The sequence below is a fragment of the Salvelinus fontinalis genome, chromosome 2, assembly GCF_029448725.1.
Source record: "Salvelinus fontinalis isolate EN_2023a chromosome 2, ASM2944872v1, whole genome shotgun sequence".
In the NCBI taxonomy this organism is placed as follows: Eukaryota; Metazoa; Chordata; class Actinopteri; order Salmoniformes; family Salmonidae; genus Salvelinus; species Salvelinus fontinalis.
Genome location: NC_074666.1, coordinates 23,680,991 through 23,702,896, shown reverse-complemented (window position 1 = coordinate 23,702,896; position 21,906 = coordinate 23,680,991). Strand labels below are relative to the sequence as shown.

Genomic DNA, 21,906 nt, shown 5'->3' with positions numbered 1-21,906 from the left:
GTTGGCAGAGAATTTAATGTTAATTTCTCTACCATCAGCCACCTCCAATGTCGTTTTAGAGAATTTTGCAGTACACCCATCTGGCCTCACAACCGCAGACCATGTGTAACCAGCCCATCCCAGTACCTTCACATCAAGCTTCTTCAGCTGCGGGATCGTCCGAGACCAGTCACCCAGACAGCTGATGAAACTGAGGAGAATTTGTCTGTAATAAAGCCCTTTTTGTGGGGAAAAACTCATTCTAAATTGGCTGCGCCCCTGCCCAGTCATGTGAAATCCATAGATTAGGGCCTAATGAATTAACTTCAATTGACTGATTTCCTTATTTAACTGTGAAATCGTTGAAATTGTTGCATTTTGCGTTTATACTTTTGTTCAGTATGCTTCAAAGAGATAATGCACTCATCACGACCGTTCACCCATAGACCACAGGGTTATAATGTACGGCACCAAGCGGCACATACTGATATATGGTTATGGGCATAGATACACTACATAACCAAAAGTATGTGGGCAGCCCTTCAAATTAGTGGATTCGGCTATTTCAGCCACACTCATTGCGGACAGGTGTATAAAAATGGAGCACACAGCCATGCAATTTCCATAGACAAACATTGGCAGTAGAATGGCCCGTACTGAAAGATCTCAGTGACTTTCAACGTGGCACCGTCATAGAATACTACCTTTCCAACAAGTCAGTTTGTCAAATTTATGCCCTGCTAGAGCTGCCCCGGTCAACTGTAAGTGCTGTTATTGTGAAGTGGAAACTTCTAGAAGCAACAACAGATCAGCCGGGAATTGGTAGGCCACACAAGCTCACAGAACAGGGCCGCGAGAAGTTAAGTGCATAGCACGTAAAAAAAAAAATCGCCTGTCCTTAGTTGCAACACTCACTACAGAGTTCGAAACTGCCTCTGGAAGCAACGTCAGCCTCAGAACTGTTTGTCGGGAGCTTTATGAAATGGGTTTCCATGGCCGAAGCCGCACACAAGCCTAACACCATGCCCAAACCGGATACGGTGCGTACGCAAGTTGATTTTGTCCCCCCACACAGAACGCAATCACGACACGCAGGTTGAAATATCAAAACAAACTCAACCAATTATATTAAATTTGGGGACAGGTCGAAAAGCATTCATCATTTATGTCAATTTAGCTAGCTAGCTTGCAGTTGCTAGCTAATTTGTCCTGGTATATAAAATGTTGAGTTGTTATTTTACCTGATATGCAAAGTCCTCTAATTAATCCACACATAAAATGGTTACCGAATAGTTTCTAGTCATCTCTCCTCCTTCCAGGATTTTTCTTTATGGACTTTATATGGCGATTGGCATCAAACTTTCATAATAAGGTGTATTACAACTACCGACCGACCTCAGTTCATCTTTCAAATCACCCACGTGTGTATAACCAATGAGGAGATGGCACGTGGGTATTTGCTTGTAAAAGACAATGAGGAGATGGGAGAGGCAGGACTTGCATCGCGTTCGGAATAACAAATAGAAGCACCTTCTATTTTAGTGCTTGGCAACGAAGACGCTCGTTGGCACGTGCGAGCAGTGTGGGTGCAATGATTGAATAACATGTATGTGTAAATTTATTTTGCTTGCACACTTGACACGTCCAGTTTGGGTAGCGTGTAAGATCTCCATGCGTAATGCCAAATGTCGGCTGGAGTGGTGTAAAGCTCGCTGCCGCCATTGGACTCTGGAGCAGTGGAAATGTGTTCTCTGGAGTAATGAATCACACTTCACCTTCTGGCAGTCCGACGGATGAATCTGGGTTTGGTGGAAGCCAGGAGAACGCTACCTGCCCGTATCCATAGTGCCAACTGTAAAGTTTGGTGGAGGAGGAATAATGGTCTGGGGCGTTTTTTCATGGTTTGGGCTAGGCCCCTTAGTTCCAGTGAAGGGAATTCTTAATGCTACAGCAAACAATGACATTCTAGACCATTCTGTGCTTCCAACTTGGTGGCAACAGTTTGGGGAAGGCCCGTTCCTGTTTCAGAATGACAATTTCCCAGTGCACAAAGGGAGGTCCATACAGAAATGGTTTGCCAAGATCGGTGTGGAAGAACTTGACTGGCCTGCACAGAGCCATGACCTCAACCCCATCGAACACCTTAGGGATGAATTGGAACGCCGACTGCGACTAGGCCGAATCGCCAAACATCAGTGCCCGACCTCACTAATGCTCATGGCTGAATGGAAGCAAGTCCCAGCAGCAATGCTCCAACGTCTAATGGAAAGTCTTCCCAGAAGAGTGGAGGCTGTTATAGCAGCAAAGGAGAGACCAATTCCATATTAATGCCCATGATTTTGGAAAGAGATATTTGACGAGCAGGTGTCCATGTACTTTTGTACTGTATATACACTGAACAAAAATATTTAAAAAACACAACAATTTCAAAGGTTTTACTGGAGTTACAGTTCATATAAGGAAATCAGTCAATTAGGTCCTAATCTATGGGATTTCACATGACTGGGAAAACAGATATGCATCTATTGATCACAGACACCTTAAAAAAAAAAAGGTAGAGGCGTGGATCAGAAATCCAGTCAGTATCTGGTGTGACCATTTTCCTCATGCAGTGCAACATCTTCACAGAGTTGCTCTGACTGTTGATTGTGGAATGTTGTCCCACTCTTCAATGGCTGTGCGAAGTTACTGGACATTGGCGGGAACTGGAACATGTTGTCGTACACGTCGATCCAGAGCATTCCAAACGTACTCAATCGGTGACATGTTTGGTGAGTATGCAGACCATGGAAGAACTGGGACATTTTCAGCTTCCAGGAATTGTGTACAGATCCTTGTGACATGGGCCCGTGCATTATCATGCTCAAACATGAGATGATGGCGGCGGATGAATGGCACGAAAATGGGTCTTGGGATCTCGGTCACGGTATCTCTGTGCATTCAAATTGCCATCTATAAAATGCAATTGTGTTCATTGTCCGTAGCTTATGCCTGCCCATAACCCCACCATGGGGCACTCCGTTCACATCAGCAAACCGCTCGCCCACTCAACACCATACATGTGGTCTGCGGATGTGAGGCTGGTTGGACGTACTGACAAATTCTAAAACTAAAGTTGGAGGCAGCTTTTGGTAGAGAAAGGAACATTAAATTCTCTGGAAACATCTCTGGTGGACACTCCTGAAGTCAGCATGCCAATTGCACGCTCCCTCAAAACTTGAGACATCTGTGGCATTGTGTTGTTTGACAAAACTTCACATTTTAGAGTAGCCTTTATTGTCCCCAGCACAAGGTGCACCTGTGTAATGATCATGCTGTTTAATCAGCTTCTTGATATGCCACACCTGTCAGGGGGATGGATTGTCCTGGCAAAGGAGAAACGCTCACTAACAGGGATGTAAATAAATGTGTGCACAAAATTTTAGAGAAATAAGCTTTTTGTGCGTATGGGATCGCTGAGCTTTTTAGCCTACTTGAGAATTTCATATCTATTGCTTCTGATATTGCTATGTAGCCCAGATTGTCTCTTTCCAATTATACCTGACAAATTGTCAATTTTTGATACGTTATATATTCCTTTTTAATATGCATCGACTCCCCATTTGCCAGTCTCTAATGAACTATCTGCTTGCACCTGTTGCGCCTGTTACGCACAGCAGGTGTTTTAAGTATGTGTCTTCTTAATTTGTTTGTACAGCACTGATGAAGGCATGAGGCCAAAACGTATGCTCAGTTTATTGAATTTGTTTTATTAGCACCTTGCACTTTCTGTATTATTTTGAGTGTGGATTAAATTAATGATATTATTTTTGCATCTTGGCCTCTTTGGGTTATTCCTCTTCATGGTTGAGTGCAAGTACTTTTTGAACTCTACAGATACTCTCCCACGCACTAGCCACCTTTCATTCTATCCTGAGCTAACCCTCATACTGACTTTCTATCTATTATTTTAACTCGTGAAACATGGGACCAACACTTTACATGTTGCGTTTAGATTTTTGTTCAGTGTATAACCTAGCTGTGTACAGTACATGGTGATTGGGCACGAGCTATGCCAGAGGAAATGTGGTTACTGTGAATTCAAATGGCAGGTATCCAACAGGCACTTGTTTCCACAGCAACCCACGGTACTGAACATGTGTTACTTTCCCCCCATCCTGTGATTTACAGTTGGTAATGGCATGTACTAAGGAAATGCAGGTGAATGCTGACTGACTGCTCAGAGCTGCACCAGCAACACTGGGTGTGTGTACTGCTTTATATTTCTATCTGAAGAGCATTATGCAAAACACAATATGTGAGTCAGAATAATAACAACATTGAAATTGCTAATTCACTAATCCCTTTGATCCTCATACTAAATCACTAAGCTGTGCACACTCCACCTCCTCCCTATCCTCACTCAATGCCCAACCAGCGGGACTAACAGGTTTTGCAAGAATAAAACCACAAACCGCTTTGGAAGAATTTGCATGATGTAATGAGGTGTTTGAATTCAATAGAATGGTTATGTCATCATAACATTCTCCACCTAGCCTAGTGAGAGCAGTAGGAAGAGATGAGAGAAATCAGTGATCACAATTACAGCAAAGAATGGAACAAAAAACAGCCACAGCCAATCAGGTGTATCAGATTTCTATAGCAACATCAGCAGTGCACATTTTCCAAGGATCAGCATAGCAACAACAAACTTCCTATTATTCCTGTGACATGCAGAGAGAGTTGGGTAGCCAACCAAGTGCTGCTACCACTGGACAGAGAAAACGCAAATAACCTATCAGCGAAGAACATCAGGGTCAGGGGCTAAACCTTGCCTTGTTCTAGACTTATCCTAAAACAAGTGTACACCAAGCAGAGTGGCTAGGCTGATCAGAGATCTTGGCAAAATAATCTTTTATTTTAGATATTGGGGGCATCTATAATCTGTGGTGGAATCCAAGGATCTCTGTTTGGATTACAGACTTGGGGCCTGACTGAGCCAGAGAGGAAGTGGAGATAACTAAAGAAGACTCGTTTTCTTATGCTCCCTATTGTCTCTCTGCAGCAGACATACAGTGCATTCGGGAAGTATTCAGACCCCTTGACTTTTTCCACATTTTGTTACGTTACAGCCTTATTCTAAAATGTATTAAATAGTTTTTTCCCCTAAATCAGTCTACACACAATACCCAATAATCACAAAGTGAAAACAGGTTGACATTTTTAAAAATGTATTAAAAATAAAATAAATTATTAAAAAAACTTTGTCACATGCACCGAATACGACAAGTGTAGACTTCACCGTGAAATGTTTACTTACAAGCCCTTAACCAACAGCGCAGTTCAAGAAAATATTTACCAAGTAGACTAAAATAATAAATAACAATTTAAAAGTAACACAATAAGAATAACGAGGCTATATACAGGGGTCACCGGTACCGAGTCAGTGTGCGGGGGTACAGGCTAGTTGAGGTAATCTGTACATGTAGGTGGTGGCGAAGTGACTATGCATAGGTAACAAACAAACAGTGAGTAGCAGCAGTGTACAAAAGGGGAGGGGGGGAGGGGTCCAATGTAAATGGTCCGTTGACGATTTCATGAATTGTTCAGTCGTCTTATGGCTTGGGGGTAGAAGCTGTTGAGGAGCCTTTTGGTCCGAGACTTGGCGCTCAGGTACCTCTTGCCGTGCGGTAGTAGAGAAAACAGTCTATAACTTGGTTGACTGGAGTCTCTGACAATTTTATGGGCTTTCCTCTGACACTGCCTATTATATAGGTCCTGGATGGCAGGAAGCTTGGTTGATGTACTGGGCCGTTCGCACTACCCTCTGTAGCGCCTTGCGGTCAGATGCCAAGCAGTTGCCATACCAGGCGGTGATGCAACCGGTCAGGATGCTCTCGATGGTGCAGCTGTAGAACCTTTTTAGGATCTGGGGACCCATGCCAAATATCACATTTACATAAGTATTCAGACCCTTTACTCAGTACTTTGTTGATGCACCTTTGACAGCGATTACAGCCTCGAGTCTTCGAGTATGACGCTACAAGCTTGGCACAGCTGTATTTGAGGAGTTTCTCCCATTATTCTCAGCAGATCCTCTCAAGCTCTGTCAGGTTGGACGGGGAGTGTTGCTGCACAGCTATTTTCAGGTCTCTCCAGAGAAGTTCGATCGGGTTCTAATCCGGGCTCTGGCTGGGCCATTCGAGGACATTCAGAGACTTGTCCCAAAGCCCCTCCTGCATTGTCTTGGCTTAGGGTAATTGTCCTGTTGGAAGATGAACCTTCGCCCCAGTCTCAGGTCCTGATCTCTCTGTACTTTGCGCCATTCATCTTTCCTTCGATCCTGACTAGTCTTCCAGTCCCTTCCACTGAGGAGTGGCTTCCGTCTGGCCACTCTACCATAAAAACCTGATTGGTGGAGTGCTGCAGAGATGGTTGTCCTTCTGGAAGGTTCCCTCATCTCCACAGAGGAACTCTGGAGCTCTGTCAGAGTGGCCATTGGATTCTTGGTCACCTCCCTGACCAAGGCCCTTCTCCCTCGATTGCTCAGTTTGGCCGGGTGGCCAGCTCTAGGAAGAGTCTTGGTGGTTCCAAACATCTTCCATTTAAGAATGATGGAGGCCACCGTGTTCTTGGAGACCTTCAATGCTGCAGAAATGTTTTGGTACCCTTCCCCAGATCTGTGCCTCGACAACCCTGTCTCTGAGCTCTACGTACAATTCCTTCGACCTCATTGGTTGGTTTATTCTCTGACATGCACCGTCAACTGTAGGACCTTATACAGACAAGTGTGTGCCTTTCCAAATCAATTTAATTTACCACAGGTGGACTCCAATCAAGTTGGGAGAAACATCTCAAGGATGATCAATAGCAAAAGGATGGACCTGAGCTCAATTTCGAGTCTCATTGCAAGGTCTGAATATTTATGGAAATAAGGTATGGTTTTTGTATTTTATAAATTTGATAACATTTCTAAAAACCTATTTTCGCTTTGTCATTATGGGGTATTGTGTGTAGATTGATGGAAAAAAAAATATTTAATCAATTTTAGAATAAGGCTGTAACGTAACAAAATGTGTTAAGTCAAAATGGTCTGAATACTTTCCGAATGCACTGTACAGTCAGCAATATGTTTCAAACATCAAATCGCAGTATCGGATCGCAATACATATAGAATCATAATACATATCGTATCGGCACCTAAGTATCGTGATAATATTGTACCGTGAGGTCCCTGGCAATTCCCAGCCCTAACATGCAGTGTTCTATGATCTGTCCTGTCACCGGTCACCTCCTTGACATATCTGTCACAAGCAACCATAGACAATGACAGAGGATCCATTTGCCCATATCAAAAGTCATAACCCAACAGGTTACCTGACAGCATTTAGTGATTTTCAAGTTAACCTGGCTCAAAGGAGTAGATCTAACGCTGTCAGATCGGACCTGACCCCAAAGGACCACGGACCTTACATGAGAAAATATGTTCCAGACAGCCCTCCACATTGTCCTGAAAATCCCCTCGTCTCCCAGCAACACAAAAACACAATAGGATTGGGAATCCTGTAGAGCAGTGACAGAAGGGTGTAAATCTCCATCTAAAAAGAGGAAGTGAAACTAACTTTACAGAACCTGAACTGACCCATCAGTCAGTCTCAGGAAGCTCAGGTCACTGAGTGACATAAGATGTTCCTCATCATATCCCAAATGGAGACTGTACAGGGAGCATTATATCTCCTTGCAAGGACATGCAATGACAGAAATGTAGCTTATCTATCTCATCAGCGTCAAAGTCTCCCATGCCTAGAAAGTTTGTTATCTGTAAACTATGTAATGCATTACCAGAGCACACATGTAGGTATGTTATGTAGCTAGCTAGTAGGGCCCTGTGATTTGGTTAATCATGTCACATGACATGGATTTTAACCTTTATTTAAAGCTTTTTTATCAAAGCTGTCCCATTTTCTTTTTATGTCAGATGGTCCAGAACCATCCTCAGACAATTGCTTTCATTTTTGGTCTAATTCTCATTTCTGGAAAATGCTTTAAATAATGGTGAAAATCCAGGTCATGTGACATGATTAACCAAGACACAGGACCCTAGATCTAAGGTATGATGATGAACATTCCTCTACAAACCAGCGTGCTATTCCTTAGCTCAGCAAAGCTGAGGTTCAGCAGAGGAGTTGGAGTATGTGCCACAGTGTAATAACCTACTGCGTCACAGTGGAACACAGGAAGACCTGCTCAATTTGCATAGCCCATATCCACACAGGCACACGCCCAATCAGTCATACAGCACAAACAAACACGATGTGTGATCTTAGATAAAACACCACTGCTGGTAAACCTCAAAAACGCAAGCAAGGAATAATAGATGCAAGGCTCTCTTAGACTGAGGCACTGAGCGCCCAGAGGTACTGTCAAAAAATATAGATTGTGATTTATTTTAGGTTACTTTGTGAAAATGTATGTATGGCGATCAAAAAGGTTTGTTGCTAATGCCCCCCCCCCCCCAAAAAAAAAAAAAACAGTTGTCCAAACATTGACACTGTTATTGTGGGCTTCTGGGGGATTTACAAGCCTAATGAATTTGCTCTTGATATAACAACTCAAAGGCATTTATCTCAATCTATCATCTCATAGGCACTGAGCACATGAGAATAATAATAATCTGCAACCAGACAGTTGAGATGGAGGTGATATATATATATTTTTTTGAACACCAAAAACCTGCACATCCCTATCGAACAGGAACGCCACGTACAAATGCTGTGTTGATATCAACAGCAACAGGGAGGGAAAAAATATATTCCGCCATCTCATCTGTGGCAGGATCGAAAAGAATTAAACTGTATCCAATGATAAACACACTCACAGTCAGTGTATAATTGGAAGGGGCTGTGGAATGCAGTGCTATGACTATGTGGCAGAGGAGTCTATACACAAACACAATCTTCCTCAGCGTTTACATACACAATCTCCTGGCTCATTTACGTGCCATAGCCAATTCATACGGTACACATCAACTATATTCCCTCATTATCATACACAATTGCAGGCACAATAAATATATTAAATGTATCAGATGTATTCTTCCCTATTCATACATACGAACCTATTAAATATTCATCTCTAATCTGCATCTTTCTGCCTGATCTCTCACACACATTCTTGTTGTTTATCTCGTTTCTCTTCCCTGTTCTGGAACAACCAGTAGTTTCCCTGAGGACTGACGCTGCTGTCTGAACGGTCTGTGCCATCACACCTCCTTACTGCATTTCTCAGGCACACACACACACACAACCTGTAAATCAACATACAACCACAGGGAAGAAAATAAAGAACACAAGAAAGGAGGCTAACACAGAAACAGAAGCAGCATTTCTCTTCAGGTGGCTCCCTTTCCCTACAACAATCAATCACCACTCAGCTCAATTAACTGTGCCTCACAGACAGACACATTCCTCTCCTTTGCTATGTCCCGAGGAGTTCAGTGCGCTAACCAACCTGCTCAGCCTCTGAGTCGTAATCCTCATCGTCAGTGCTCAGCGACATGGCCATGGCTGCTTTTCATACCCTGACCAACTCACAGCAAACTGACATGGCTGCAGCCCGCCCCAGCCTGAGCCTCCTCCTCATCCAGCTGCTGCTGCCGTCTACCGCACAGCCCTCCCTCCTGCTCCACAATCTTCCAGCAAAGGCAATATACACAGCAGAGCAGAGCAGGCTAGCTCATGAATAGGGAATGGCTAGGTCTCTGGGAGGAATGACTACAGGGAGACAGTGCAGCCAATGGGGAGACCATTTGCAGATAAGGTATTTGAATATGTGCAGTGGAGCCCCACCTTCTTCCAGTCAGGAAGGAGAATGCAGAACCAGTTTGGGGATATTCCTACATGAGCAGGATCACTGGGAAGGAAGACCAGACAAATTCAGCCAATAGAGAGACAGATGGTGTTTTATTCCAAAAGGAACACAAAAAGAGCTCACAGAATCAGCATCTGGCCTTTAAATTGATCAACGACGTGTAGGGGGAGCAGCAGACCACATATTTCTATGATCAAAATCCATCCCATATGCAGCTATGTGCTACTGTGTCCACATCACACTTCTTTGTGAGGGATTGATCTAGTCTGTTGCTTTCCTGCCTGCCCGCTGCATCAGTGAATCTGGCTTTGATTGCTCTGCTCTGGCTTCTACTTTATGCCCAGCTGTACGGTGGTTGGTTGGAGCTTTTAATGCAGTAAAGGAAGTTAAAGATCAAAAGGGGCTTCACACAGACCATTTTCTATCATGCCGCCACTCCTCCCCTCAATCCCCATTCTGTCTTAGTCAATACAACAGTAGAAGTGATGTCTAATGAGATGCAGTGACACAATTAAGCATTTTTGGACTTCGATACAAAATAATAAATCAGACTTATTTGCAACTTATTTGTCAAGCTGATCAATAGGCCTAGATAGATCACCCATAAGGAGCATAGTTTTAGTTAACCTTTTATCAGTAAACTCAAAGCCCTCACTTGGTAAACAAGATCACGCAGAACAGTGTTAATTATCCAACAATGACAGACACTGTGGATGAGACCCAGCTGTGACATGGAAGAGATGAGGAGCAAAACAATACAGAAAATCTCATTATCTCCCTCGTTAGGCAATTCTGCAGCCCGCTAAATCAACATTATGCAAATAAGTACAACCACTGCTCTAGGGAAGAAGATAATCTAGTTTGAGAGAGAGACACGAGTACCAAAATCACAACATACGCCCTGCTCTACTAGGCCAAGACAGAGTATGAATATGGGCAGGCTTTCAGATGGCAAATTAATGACAATACTGAGGCTACAAACACCGCATTCTCACCTTGGCAGACTTCTTGGGCCAGAACACCACAGGTACACCAGTGGCAGCCATTTTGGGATCATCATCTTCATGTTCCTTCAAGACAACCTGGGGAACGGGTAAAAGAGTAAGTTCCTGTGTTTTGTAATGGTACGTCCAGATATTTACACAGAGACAGAAAATACATTAGAGCTGAGCTGGACGAGGCACATACCTTCATGTCATCCAGCAGGGCCTGGGGGTCCTCCATGCCATCTGGGACACATTTCTTATTTTCGGGGAGTGCTTCCAACTTCTCCACCAGGGCCTTAAGGCCCTTCAGTTCAAACTCAGTCAAATGAGTCCATTTACTCTGAGACTCTGAGCCTGGCGAACCAGAGGGGGTTTTGGGGAACTCTGGAGGCTGGATGGATGTGGGGATGCAGCTATCGTCCAAGGCAGCTTTGAGAGGCTGAGGGGCGCTGGGTTTACCCTTCCTGTTATCAGGAGAGCAGGGGTCATCAAATGCTGACCTGTCACTCCGTTCTTCTCGTTCCTGCTGCGTCTCGCAGGAGTCCTCCTCGTCCATGTCCTGACTTGGCGAGTCAGAGGGGCTCTCAGTGCTCAGCTTCGTCTCCAAATCTGAAGAAGTGCAGGAGGAGGATGAGAGAAGACCAAAGGACCAGTCTGATGTGCTCCATGTGTAACCATTCCGGTCAGATTATAATTTCTGTCACTTTCATCATGCTAGCTATCATTTCTGTGATAACGCAGTCTCACTGATTAAACAGAGGTCAGAGGTGTTATAACATTGGCTCTTGGCAAAGGATTAGAGAGTTACCCACTTGTGAGTGGTAATTACAACAAGAGTGCAAGGCAGGAGCTCTCGGGATAGAAGAAAGATTGAAGCAGCATTCATGGACACACCCGGGTCATTGGTTAAACAGCTCCATTAGTTGGGCTCACTCACCGATTAGCAGAGGCTCTCTGTGAAACTCCGGAGCAAGATAGGAGCGCTTGGTCAGGCAGTGCACGTACCTCTCCAGGACATACCAGCACATCTCATTGTAGAACGGGTAGCGGAACTTGGAATGAACCTGAAACGAGTTTGGAGAGAAAATGTGATTAAGAGAACAAAAGTCTCTAAAAAGACAATCAGGGTAGTCATTCCCATGTTCAGTCTGCTACCATTTTGTACTGATTAACAAGAGTTAACGCCTAATCTTCACTGTAGGTCTGGTGGTTTATTTACTTCCTTCTGTATTAATACTCAAGCAGTAGGCCTAATGTCTGGGACTAGACAGTTATCATTTACTCTAAGCTAAAACATGAGGACCGCCACAGGAAAGGAAGACCCAGAATTACTTCTGCTGCAAAGGTAGTTAATCAGTTACAAGCCTCCGAAATTGCAGCCCAAATAAATGCTTCACAGAGTTCAAGTAACAGACACACCTCAACATCAACTGTTCAGAGGAAACTGTGTAAATCAGGCCTTCATGGTCGAATTGCTGCAAAGAAACCACTACTAAAGGACACCAATAATAAGAAGAGACTTGCTTGAGCCAAGAAACACGAGCAATGGACATTAGACTAGTGGAAATCTGTCCTTTGATCTGTCCAAATTTGAGATTTTTGGTTTCAACCGTCGTGTCTTCGTAAGATGCAGAGTAGGTGAACGGATGATCTCCGCATGTGTGGTTCCCATCGTGAGGAGGAGGTGGTGGTGGTGTGATGGTGTGTTTTGCTGGTGACACGGTCAGTGATTTATTTAGAATTCAAGGCACACTTAACCTGCATGGCTACCACAGCATGTCCAAACTTTTGACTGCTACTATATAATACAAAAGTATGTGGAAACACTTTCAAATTTGTAGAGTCGGCTATTTCAGCCACACCCATTGGTGACAAGGGTATTAAAAAAAAAAAATTTAAAGCACACAGCCATGCAATCTCCATAGACAAACATTGGCAGTAGAATGGCCTTACTGAAGAGCTCAGTGACTTTCAACGTGGCACCGTCATAGGATGCCACCTTTTCAAAAAAGTCAGTTTGTCCAATTTCTGCCCAGGTCAACTGTAAGTACTGTTATTGTGAAGTGGAAATGTCTAGGAGCAACAACGGCTCAGCTGCAAAGTGGTAGGCCACACAAGCTCACAACAGGACCACAGAGTGCTGAAGCGCGTAAAAATTGTCTGTCCTCGGTTGAAACACTCCGTATTCCAAACTGCCTCTGGAAGTACCGTCTGCACAACAACTATTCGTCAGGAGCTTCATGAAATGGGTTACCAATGCAGAGCAGCCGCACACAAGCCTAAGCTCACCATGCGCAATATCAAGCGCCAGCTGGAGTGGTGTCAAGCTCGCCACCATTGAACTCCAGAGCAGGTCAAACACGTTCTCTGGAGTGATGAAGCCTACCAGATGAGCTAAATTACTTCTATGCTTGCTTCGAGGCAAGCAACAGTGAAGCATCCATGAGAGCACCAGCTGTTCCGAACGACTGTGTGATCACGCTCGCCATAGCCGACGTGAGAAAGACCTTTAAACGGGTCAATATTCACAAGGCCAGACGGATTATCAGGACGTGTACTCCGAGCATGCCCTGACCAACTGGCAAGTGTCTTCACTGACATTTTCAACCCGTCCCTGGCCGAATCCATAATACCTACATGTTTCAAGCAGACCACCATAGTCCCTGTGCCCTAGAACACCAAGGTAACCTGCCTAAATTACTACCGACCCATAGCACTCACATCTGTAGCCATGAAGTGCTTTGAAAGGCTGGTCATGGCTCACATTAACACCATCATCCCAGAAACCCTAGACCCACTCCAACTTGGATACCACCTCAACAGATCCACAGATGACACAATCTCTATTGCACTCCACACTGCCCTTTCCCACCTGGACAAAAGTAACACCTACGTGAGAATGCTGTTAATTGACTACAGCTCAGCATGCAACACCATAGTGCCCTCAAAGCTCATCCCTAAGTTAAGGACCCTGGGACTAAACACCCCCCTCTGCAACTGGATCCTGGACTTCTTGACAGGACTGCACAGCCAAGCACGACTCCAATACCATCATTAAGTTTGCCGACAACCCAACGGTGGTAGGCCTGATCACCGGCAACAATGAGACAGCCTATAGGGAGGTCAGAGAACTGACAGTGTGGTGCCAGGACAACAACCTTTCCCTCAACGTGATCAAGACAAAGGAGATGATCGTGGGCTTCAGGAAAATGTGGGCCAAGGACGCTCCCATTCTCGTCGATGGGGCTGTAGTGGAGCAGGTTGAGAGCTTAAAGTTCATTGGTGACCACATCACCAACAAACTATCATGGTCTAAACACACCAAGACAGTCGTGAAGAGGGCACAACAAAACCTATTCCCCCTCAGGAGACTGAAAAGATTTGGCATGGGTCCTCAGATTCTCAAAAGGTTCTACAGCTGCACCATCGAGAGCATTCTGACTGGTTGCATCACTGCCTGGTATGGCAACTGCCTGGTATGGTAACTGCCTGGTATGGCAACTGCCTGGTATGGCAACTGCCTGGTATGGCAACTGCTCGGCCACCGACCTCAAGGCACTACAGAGGGTAGTGTGTACGGCACATTACATCACTGGGGCCAAGCTTCCTGCCACCCAGGACCTCTATACCAGGTGGTGTCAGAGGAAGGCCCTAAAAATTGCAAGAGACTCCAGCCACTCTAGTCATAGATTGTTCTCTCTGCTACCGCACAGCAAGCAGTACCGGAGTGCCAAGTCTAGGTCCAAAAGGCTTCTTAACAGCTTCTACCCCCAGGCCATAAGACTGCTGATCAGCTAATCAAATGGCTACCCGGACTATTTGCACTGACCCCCCCCCCCCCCGCTGCTGCTACTACTCGCTGTTTATTATCTATACATCTTCACTTTACCTCTACCTACACGTACATATTACCTCAACTAATCTGTACCCCCACACATTGACTCAGTACCGGTACCCCCTGTATATAGCCTCGTTATTGTTATTTTATTGTTGCTCTTATTTTTTTACTTTAGTTTATTTAGGAAATATTTTTCTAAAACTGCATTGTTGGTTAAGGGCTTGTAAATTAGACCTTACTGTGGAATGCTACACTGGTTTTATTCGGCGCATGTGACAAATAAAATGTGATTTGATGAATCGCGTTTCACCATCTGGCAGTCCGACAGACGAATCTGGGTTTGGTGGATGCCAGGAGAACGCTACCTGCCCTAATGCATAGTGCCAACTGTAAAGTTTGGTGGAGGAGGAATAATGGTCTGTGGCGGTTTTTTCATGGTTCGGGCTAGGCCCCTTAGTTCCAGTGAAGAGAAATCTTAACACTACAGCATACAATGACATTCTAGTCGATTCTGTGCTTCCAACTTGGTGGCAACAGTTTGGGGGAAGGTCCTTTCCTGTTTCAGAATGACAATTCCCCAGTGCACAAAGTGAGGTCCATAAAGAAATGGTTTGTCGAGATCGGTGTGTAAGAACTTGACTGGCCTGCACAGAGCCCTGACCTCAACTCCATAAAACACCTTTGTGATGAATTGGAAAGGCTACTACGAGCCAGGCCTAATCGCCCAACATCAGCTTCCGACCTCACTAATGCTTGTGGCTGAATGGAAGCAGTTCCCCACAGTTCCCCACCCCACAGACTACCTCCATATTGATGCCATGATTTTGGAATGAGATGTTCGACAAGCAGGTGTCCACATACTTTGATCATGTCGTGTAAGAAACTAGATGAACAATTCAACTGCATTTGATAGAGACAACGGTTAAGTTAAACACACACTGGCAAACCAGAGGCCCTGTTCAAGGCCAAGCTCTTCCATTCATTCCCATCTCTCCAGGGAGAGCTTGCCCTCTCAGACACAGCAGCATGATCTGATTCCCACTCTCCTCTTAGAAACACAGCTATATTTATCTCGCTGAGATGATTTCATACAGATCAACACTTTTCAGTGATAATCCTTTCTTTCTCCAGCTCCATTTCTGTGTTGAGGTGTAAAAATAGAGTGAACGCAATGTGCCAAGCCCTGGGGAGCATATGAAACGGTCTCTGTTTCTCTCATGCCTCTTTTCCAGCAGAAACAAAAATAGTACTGTACTTTCAGCAAAGCTGACTCTTCCAACCAGCTATCCATCATAACTGAGAAAGCTACATTTAGCCAAGTATCCATATAAACCTCAAAGCCTGCAGGACAAGCATCCATGTCATTACAGCAACTACTCCGATCTTATTATTGGAAAGAATACCGGAATAAAAAGAGTGAAATATTTCTAGACATTCCTCTAATTAGGTCATATACAATACAAACACATGCATACACACAAAAGCAATAGGCTCATATACACTTTATTTCATCAACATAAGAAGGCCCAGGGAGTTTGTGAAAAGAAGAGAAACACTCTTTCCTTTAAGTATTTCAGTCTCAGGCTGCCAGTATTTAATCTCAGTTAACCCAGAATTTAAATCTTGCGTAATTTGATCAGCTGCGTGGGTCCATACGGTTCGGTTGGCGAAATCTCCACCCTAGCAAAAAGAAACTCTCAGCCAAAACCCCCTCCCCTCCACTAATTAAACCTGTGTTGATCACCCCTGGAGTTTAAAATTGCTTAAGCACCGCCTTTGTCCAATTATACTTCCAAATAATTAGTGTTAGATTCGTCGGTTTACGCGCAGGATCTCTCCACAAGAGATTAAGCCAATATGACACAACAAGCTCCATGATTCATTTCTGCCCTTTTAGAGCTGTATTCTGATTTTACATGAACCGCTGTCACAGACAATTTCCACATGAATATGGATGGATTTTCTTCCAGGCACAGACCTCATCCGCGCCATCATGAGCACATCAGTCTGTTTCTCAATTAGATGGTAATGCAAATGACAGAATTTTCAGCACCTGGGCCTTTGTGTCACATTCCTGCCTTGTTTCAATCCCTAGCTTCCCAACTTCTTCTTTCATATACATTTCGGATTTCACCTATCCAGTTCAGATTTGTAAAACAACAGAGGTAGGGGCTGAGGAAGGGACTATTCAGTTCTCATACTCATTGACATAGCAAACTAAGTGACCTAGACTTATTTGTATGAGGTAAGGCTTTTTCCCCATCAATCTTCATTGTAGAGACAGTTTAGTTTCACTAATGGTTTCACTAATGGAGCAGGTCAAAGGTGGAGTGAAGCGTCAGTACTGGAACACCTGTATGAGACAGCCTACCTTAGTCCTGTTCTCTATCTCATAGATTGAGAGTTGCATGGGAATGTTAAAGCTGTGCAGAATGTTGCCACCGAACACCAGTGTGTCCTCGGGGGTGTAGACTGCATGAATCCAGCCTGAAACGGGACAGCCAGCCAAACATCATGAGAACCAGCTGACCCACTCAAAACATGCTCATGCAGACAGACATGGTATGCCCAAACATGCTCTCAAACACATGCTTGAATAAAGCAGTGCATGTACTGTATGGTTTGTTACAATGATATTAATGATATTATGATAGGAATAGATCAAAACAAAATGCTAGGCAGCTCACCGGAGGGGATGAAGAAGGTGTAACCCTGTTTTAGCTCAACTCTCTGGCAGCCATCTGCACGATCTCCAAGGAAGACGTCACTCTGCTTGCCTGACAGAACCCAGTCCTCATACAGGGCAAGGTTATGAGGTGTCGGAGGCACCAGCCAGAACACCTGAGCACAGGACAGGGAGATAAAAGTTGGGGATGTGGCTTTGGTTGTCATCTAAAAACAAGGGTGATATATTTCTCAAGGTTACAGCTTATATTAGAGAAGTCAGCACATTTCAGAGATTTGCTCATCCTTTCACATAATGTTCTTCCCCCTCGCTTCCTCTTCATGCCCTAGCTTGACCTTTGCAAGTTTGTATAATGTGATCTGTCAAAGGTGTGCATACGGACACCCTAGCAACAATCCTATGATGTCTGCTGACTCTGCAGCAATCGCTGAGACAAACAGGGAACGGGTTCACTTGTAGCGCCTCTACAGAAATAGGATACATGTACAGTACCAGGATTGGGGGACGGTATACCAGAGAGCCTCAGGATGCACTATTTTGCCACATACAATCTGGAAAACAAACATGACAACTTACCTTTCCTCCCTTGAAAACGTGATACCACACAGACGTGCCCCCGAAATCAATGTGGAAGTCAGTATAGCAGCCCTTCACGCTCATCAAACAGTACCTACAGAGGGACATGAGAGGGGTGAATGATGACCCACTGGATCTGAATAGTTATGACGCACCTAGGGGAGCATATTTTCTTTGTTTGACAGCCTAGACGTTAAGAGCGTTGGGCCAGTAACCAAAAGGTCCCTGGTTTGAATCCCTGAGCCAACTAGGTGAAAAATATGTTGATGTGCCCTTGAGCAAGGCACTTAACCCTAATTGCTCCTGCAATTCGCTCTGGATAAGAGCATCGGCTAAATTAATAAAATGTAACTAAGAAGACTGTGGGTTAGGGGCTGAGCTGAATGAACATCAGAAACCGAAAGGGGGAAATAAAAGATGTGCAGTACGGCCACCAAGTATAGTCACCAATTATATCAAAAAAGTGTGTTAGAAATGTTAAGTGAGCTCATTTTTTGTTAATTGTTCTTACCCCAGAAACTATACAGTAATTGTACCATTTCAACATTCCAGCTGTACAATGTACAACTGAATTTGAAAGCTATTTGGATGAAAATGTCTTTGTGATTAATTTCTAAGAAACAAGCAGCTCAACCACAATATCTGTTTGAAATCCACTACTCTCTACTGTACTACAACTGCCAGTACCCTACTCCAACAAACACCAACAACAACAAATCAGTAACCACAAATAAGCTAAGAGAATCACTTACAACAGCCTCTCCTCTGGAAGTTAATTGTGGAATGATTAGGGCTCCGTGGGACATAAATCATTCAGTAAGATAAGAATGAGAACAGGTCTATTAATAGAATGGGACCCGACCACTGACTCCAGTAGCCTCATATAAACCAGAATGATTACCGCTGCGCTATTGTAAAACTATGTAAGCTCGCGAAATCAGGCGGCTTGCGAGGCTATGACTCCAGGGCTTCAGTGGAGAAAATGGAACACTATCATTTACGACCGGGACGATACCAATATCGCAATATTTTTTCCATTACAAAACTGAAAACACGAAGCAGACAAAACTCTTTGGTCCTTTAAAAACCATCTGTATGTAACTTAATGTGCTACAGCTTGGAAAATAAATGAATGTGACTGAATGACCAAATTTTTATTTTTTTCTCCCAACATTAGTGCTGTTTTCCTAAAGTTGTTAAATACACTTCGTGTTTTGTTTCCTTGCCACGATACTAATGAGTATCACGATACTGGTATCATCCCGGCCATACTATCATTACATGCCACATTATTGTTAGAGCCACAGCCATGATTTTTGTTAGGTGGTTTGATTTGTATGTAGGTTACTGTAAAATGGTGCATCTGTTGTCCTGGTATCATTTTGCAGCCAGCACAGTTAGTCTACGCTCAAGCTTTATCAGATTGAAATCAGCTAATAACAAGTGCATACCACACAGAGTGTGTGATAGATTTTTTTTAAAGGCCAAATAAAATGTTTGGGACGAGACGATACCAGTATCACAGCCCTAATGTTGGAAACAAACATCATTATGTTGTCATCCAGAGTCAAAAATAATAATCATTCCAAGCTATAGCACACAATATTTTAGAGTTTTGGTCTGCTTCATGTTTCCATTTTTGTCTGAAAAAAATGGTGATACTGGTATCATCACAGCCCTAGTAGAAAGGCTGTGATACTTCTACTGTGGATATGGCAGGGTAGAAATTCCCCTCTTCAAGCCATGGGACATCCAAAATTAGTGATGAATAAACCATATATTAATTATATACCTGGCACTGATCAACATAAACCCTGGCTCATTTTGTCCATACATATCATTTGATTTGGTCTAGTTACATAAGTCTATGGCTAAGTTATAGTTCTCCAGCCCCGGCTGACTCTTACTGTATGAGGCCAGTCAGACAGATACAGGCTTGTCTTCCATCCCACAGCAGTGTATCTGCACCTTCCCACAGAGACACCGGAGGAGAGGGTTCACATGGGCTGGAGACCGGAGTATGACCTTGACTGAGGTAATGGTGGAAACTGCCAGTGTAAGCACATTATAAATGCTCCCACTCAGAGGGAGAAGGTACCCTCATCCATATAGACACATATCACCGAGACTCAACAGAACATGTTGAGACGCATAATACTGTATGGCTTACAAACTTCACTGAGGGCCCATCTGCTGAACCTGTGAGACACTCACATAATCACACACACAGATCCCCAGCCTATTGTACAGCAGTTTGCAGCTCTCCTCTGGACAGAGAGTGAGCAGACCCTGGGCTATTGAAGCCCAACATCCCACTACAAAACACCATTCACGATCAATCACACCAGCCCTTGCGCATCTCCATTAAAGACAGTGTAAATAAATCAAATGACATGATTGAGAGATGTCGGGAGTACTCTATCTGAACAGCTTTTCCCAATAAAAGACAGACGTACCCGATAGCTATTCCTCTCTCTGACCCAGTTCGCTCAGGACCACCCCCCACCCCACCCGCTAGTCACCGACCAAACAGGAGAGAACTGCTCCGGATTTTATTTCTGCCCTGCACCATTAAGTAAAAAATAGAGAGGAGTGAGAGTAGGAGAGAGAGAATATTAGAGTGAAAGAGAGAGCTAGAAAGAGAGAGGGGAAGAGTGAGGGCGAAAGGGAGGGCACAATTGGCTCTTGAATTATGTCTATGTCATAATGCTGGTAGCTGATTGGCTGAAGAGGAGCCATGAAGTCACTTCGGCATCCTGTGAAGAACCGCCCTCTACCATGAAAGAGCCCTGCTGCCTAGCAACCATCTAGAACCATCAGAGGAAGTGAATGACAGCAGGGGGCTAAAAGAGAGAGGGCAAAGGGACTTTGGAAAAAGGAGGAGTAAGCTAATATTTCCTCCCAGCAAAGCAGCAATTTTCTCACAGCTTTTTAAAAGAAACTTTGGCCTGTGCTTCAGCGTTTTCCTGTTATGTACAATCAACTGCATTTTTGTAACAGGTCCACACATCAAAAGAAACATTGTCATTGCACACAATAACTAACAATTTCTAAAAGACAAATTACTTACTTCTGTACTTTGGGGTACTTCATCTCTGAGATGACATTAGTGGCTTCAGTTTGTCTTTGTTTCAGTTTAAGGGGCCACATGTTGTCCACCCAGTCCACTAGATCCACCTATAAGAGAGAGTTGACAGTTGGCATTCACTATCAAATTTGCCCTTGTTCATAATGGATAAATGAATCAAAAACTGGCGGTGCCATCTTACCACAGTGGGCCTCTTGACGAGGTTCTCCAGTTTGGTGTGACTGAACTCCAGGCTGATAACATTAAAGAGTTTGTCCCGCTCCTCCTCAGGCGTCTCATAGTAGCGGACAAACTGGGCCATGCTCATCTCAGAGCCTTTCTGAGTGCTTACGTCCATCACATCAACGGCACGACGGCTACCTGCAAACACAAACACAGCAGTCTTACCGTAAACCTGAACAGTACCAGGTCACATGAGAGATCCTATTAGAGGTAATTAAGTAAAAAGCCTAAATAAAAAGTGTCATTTAACTGTAACTGATTTCAGTCTGACTTTCTGTAATATAGATGGATAGGCCTATGTGTGTTGTGTCTGCACTGGAAATTTCTGAAATGCATCTTGGTAAAGTGAGTCATCTAATGTTTGTTCCACAAGTGAAAGAACCCTGCATTACAGGCTTTAAAAAGTTTCCATCAACACCCACACACTTTTTGACTTGACACCTTTTCCGGCGGCATGCTTTTCATTCATCAACAAATGCAGGGTATTGTTGAGTACAGTGTGGGCACTGCTGTCCAAACTAAATGATGAGTCTAAGAGAAGTATTTATGCAGTGAAAGGAATATGTACCATGCCTAATATTTAAAAGATAGACTTACCAACCAAACCCTTAATCTCACTGACGGTGAACTCCGGGTCTGGCATTCTGTATTTTTTCAAGAATAAAGTCAAGATAAGCATATT

At 44.0% G+C, this 21,906-nt stretch overlaps 1 protein-coding gene across 6 annotated transcripts in view; it reads right to left on the bottom strand.

Annotated features, from left to right (window-relative positions):
• The window catches only part of LOC129814938 (lysine-specific demethylase 2B-like), a 51,293-nt gene that overhangs the window by 20,995 nt on the left and 8,392 nt on the right, over positions 1-21,906 (bottom strand). For 5 of the 6 annotated variants that reach the window (XM_055868142.1, XM_055868110.1, XM_055868124.1 and 2 more), the window contains 9 exons: positions 21,822-21,868; positions 21,184-21,362; positions 20,985-21,091; positions 17,915-18,008; positions 17,340-17,493; positions 17,024-17,139; positions 11,752-11,878; positions 11,017-11,423; positions 10,824-10,910 (listed from right to left, as the gene is read on the bottom strand). In XM_055868142.1, the coding sequence (XP_055724117.1) occupies positions 10,824-10,910; positions 11,017-11,423; positions 11,752-11,878; positions 17,024-17,139; positions 17,340-17,493; positions 17,915-18,008; positions 20,985-21,091; positions 21,184-21,362; positions 21,822-21,867 (1,317 nt within the window). In that variant the 5' untranslated portion in view covers position 21,868. Of the gene's footprint in view, positions 1-10,823; positions 10,911-11,016; positions 11,424-11,751; positions 11,879-17,023; positions 17,140-17,339; positions 17,494-17,914; positions 18,009-20,370; positions 20,545-20,984; positions 21,092-21,183; positions 21,363-21,821; positions 21,869-21,906 lie in introns of those variants that run through there. The other variant, XM_055868149.1, reaches the window with a different exon arrangement.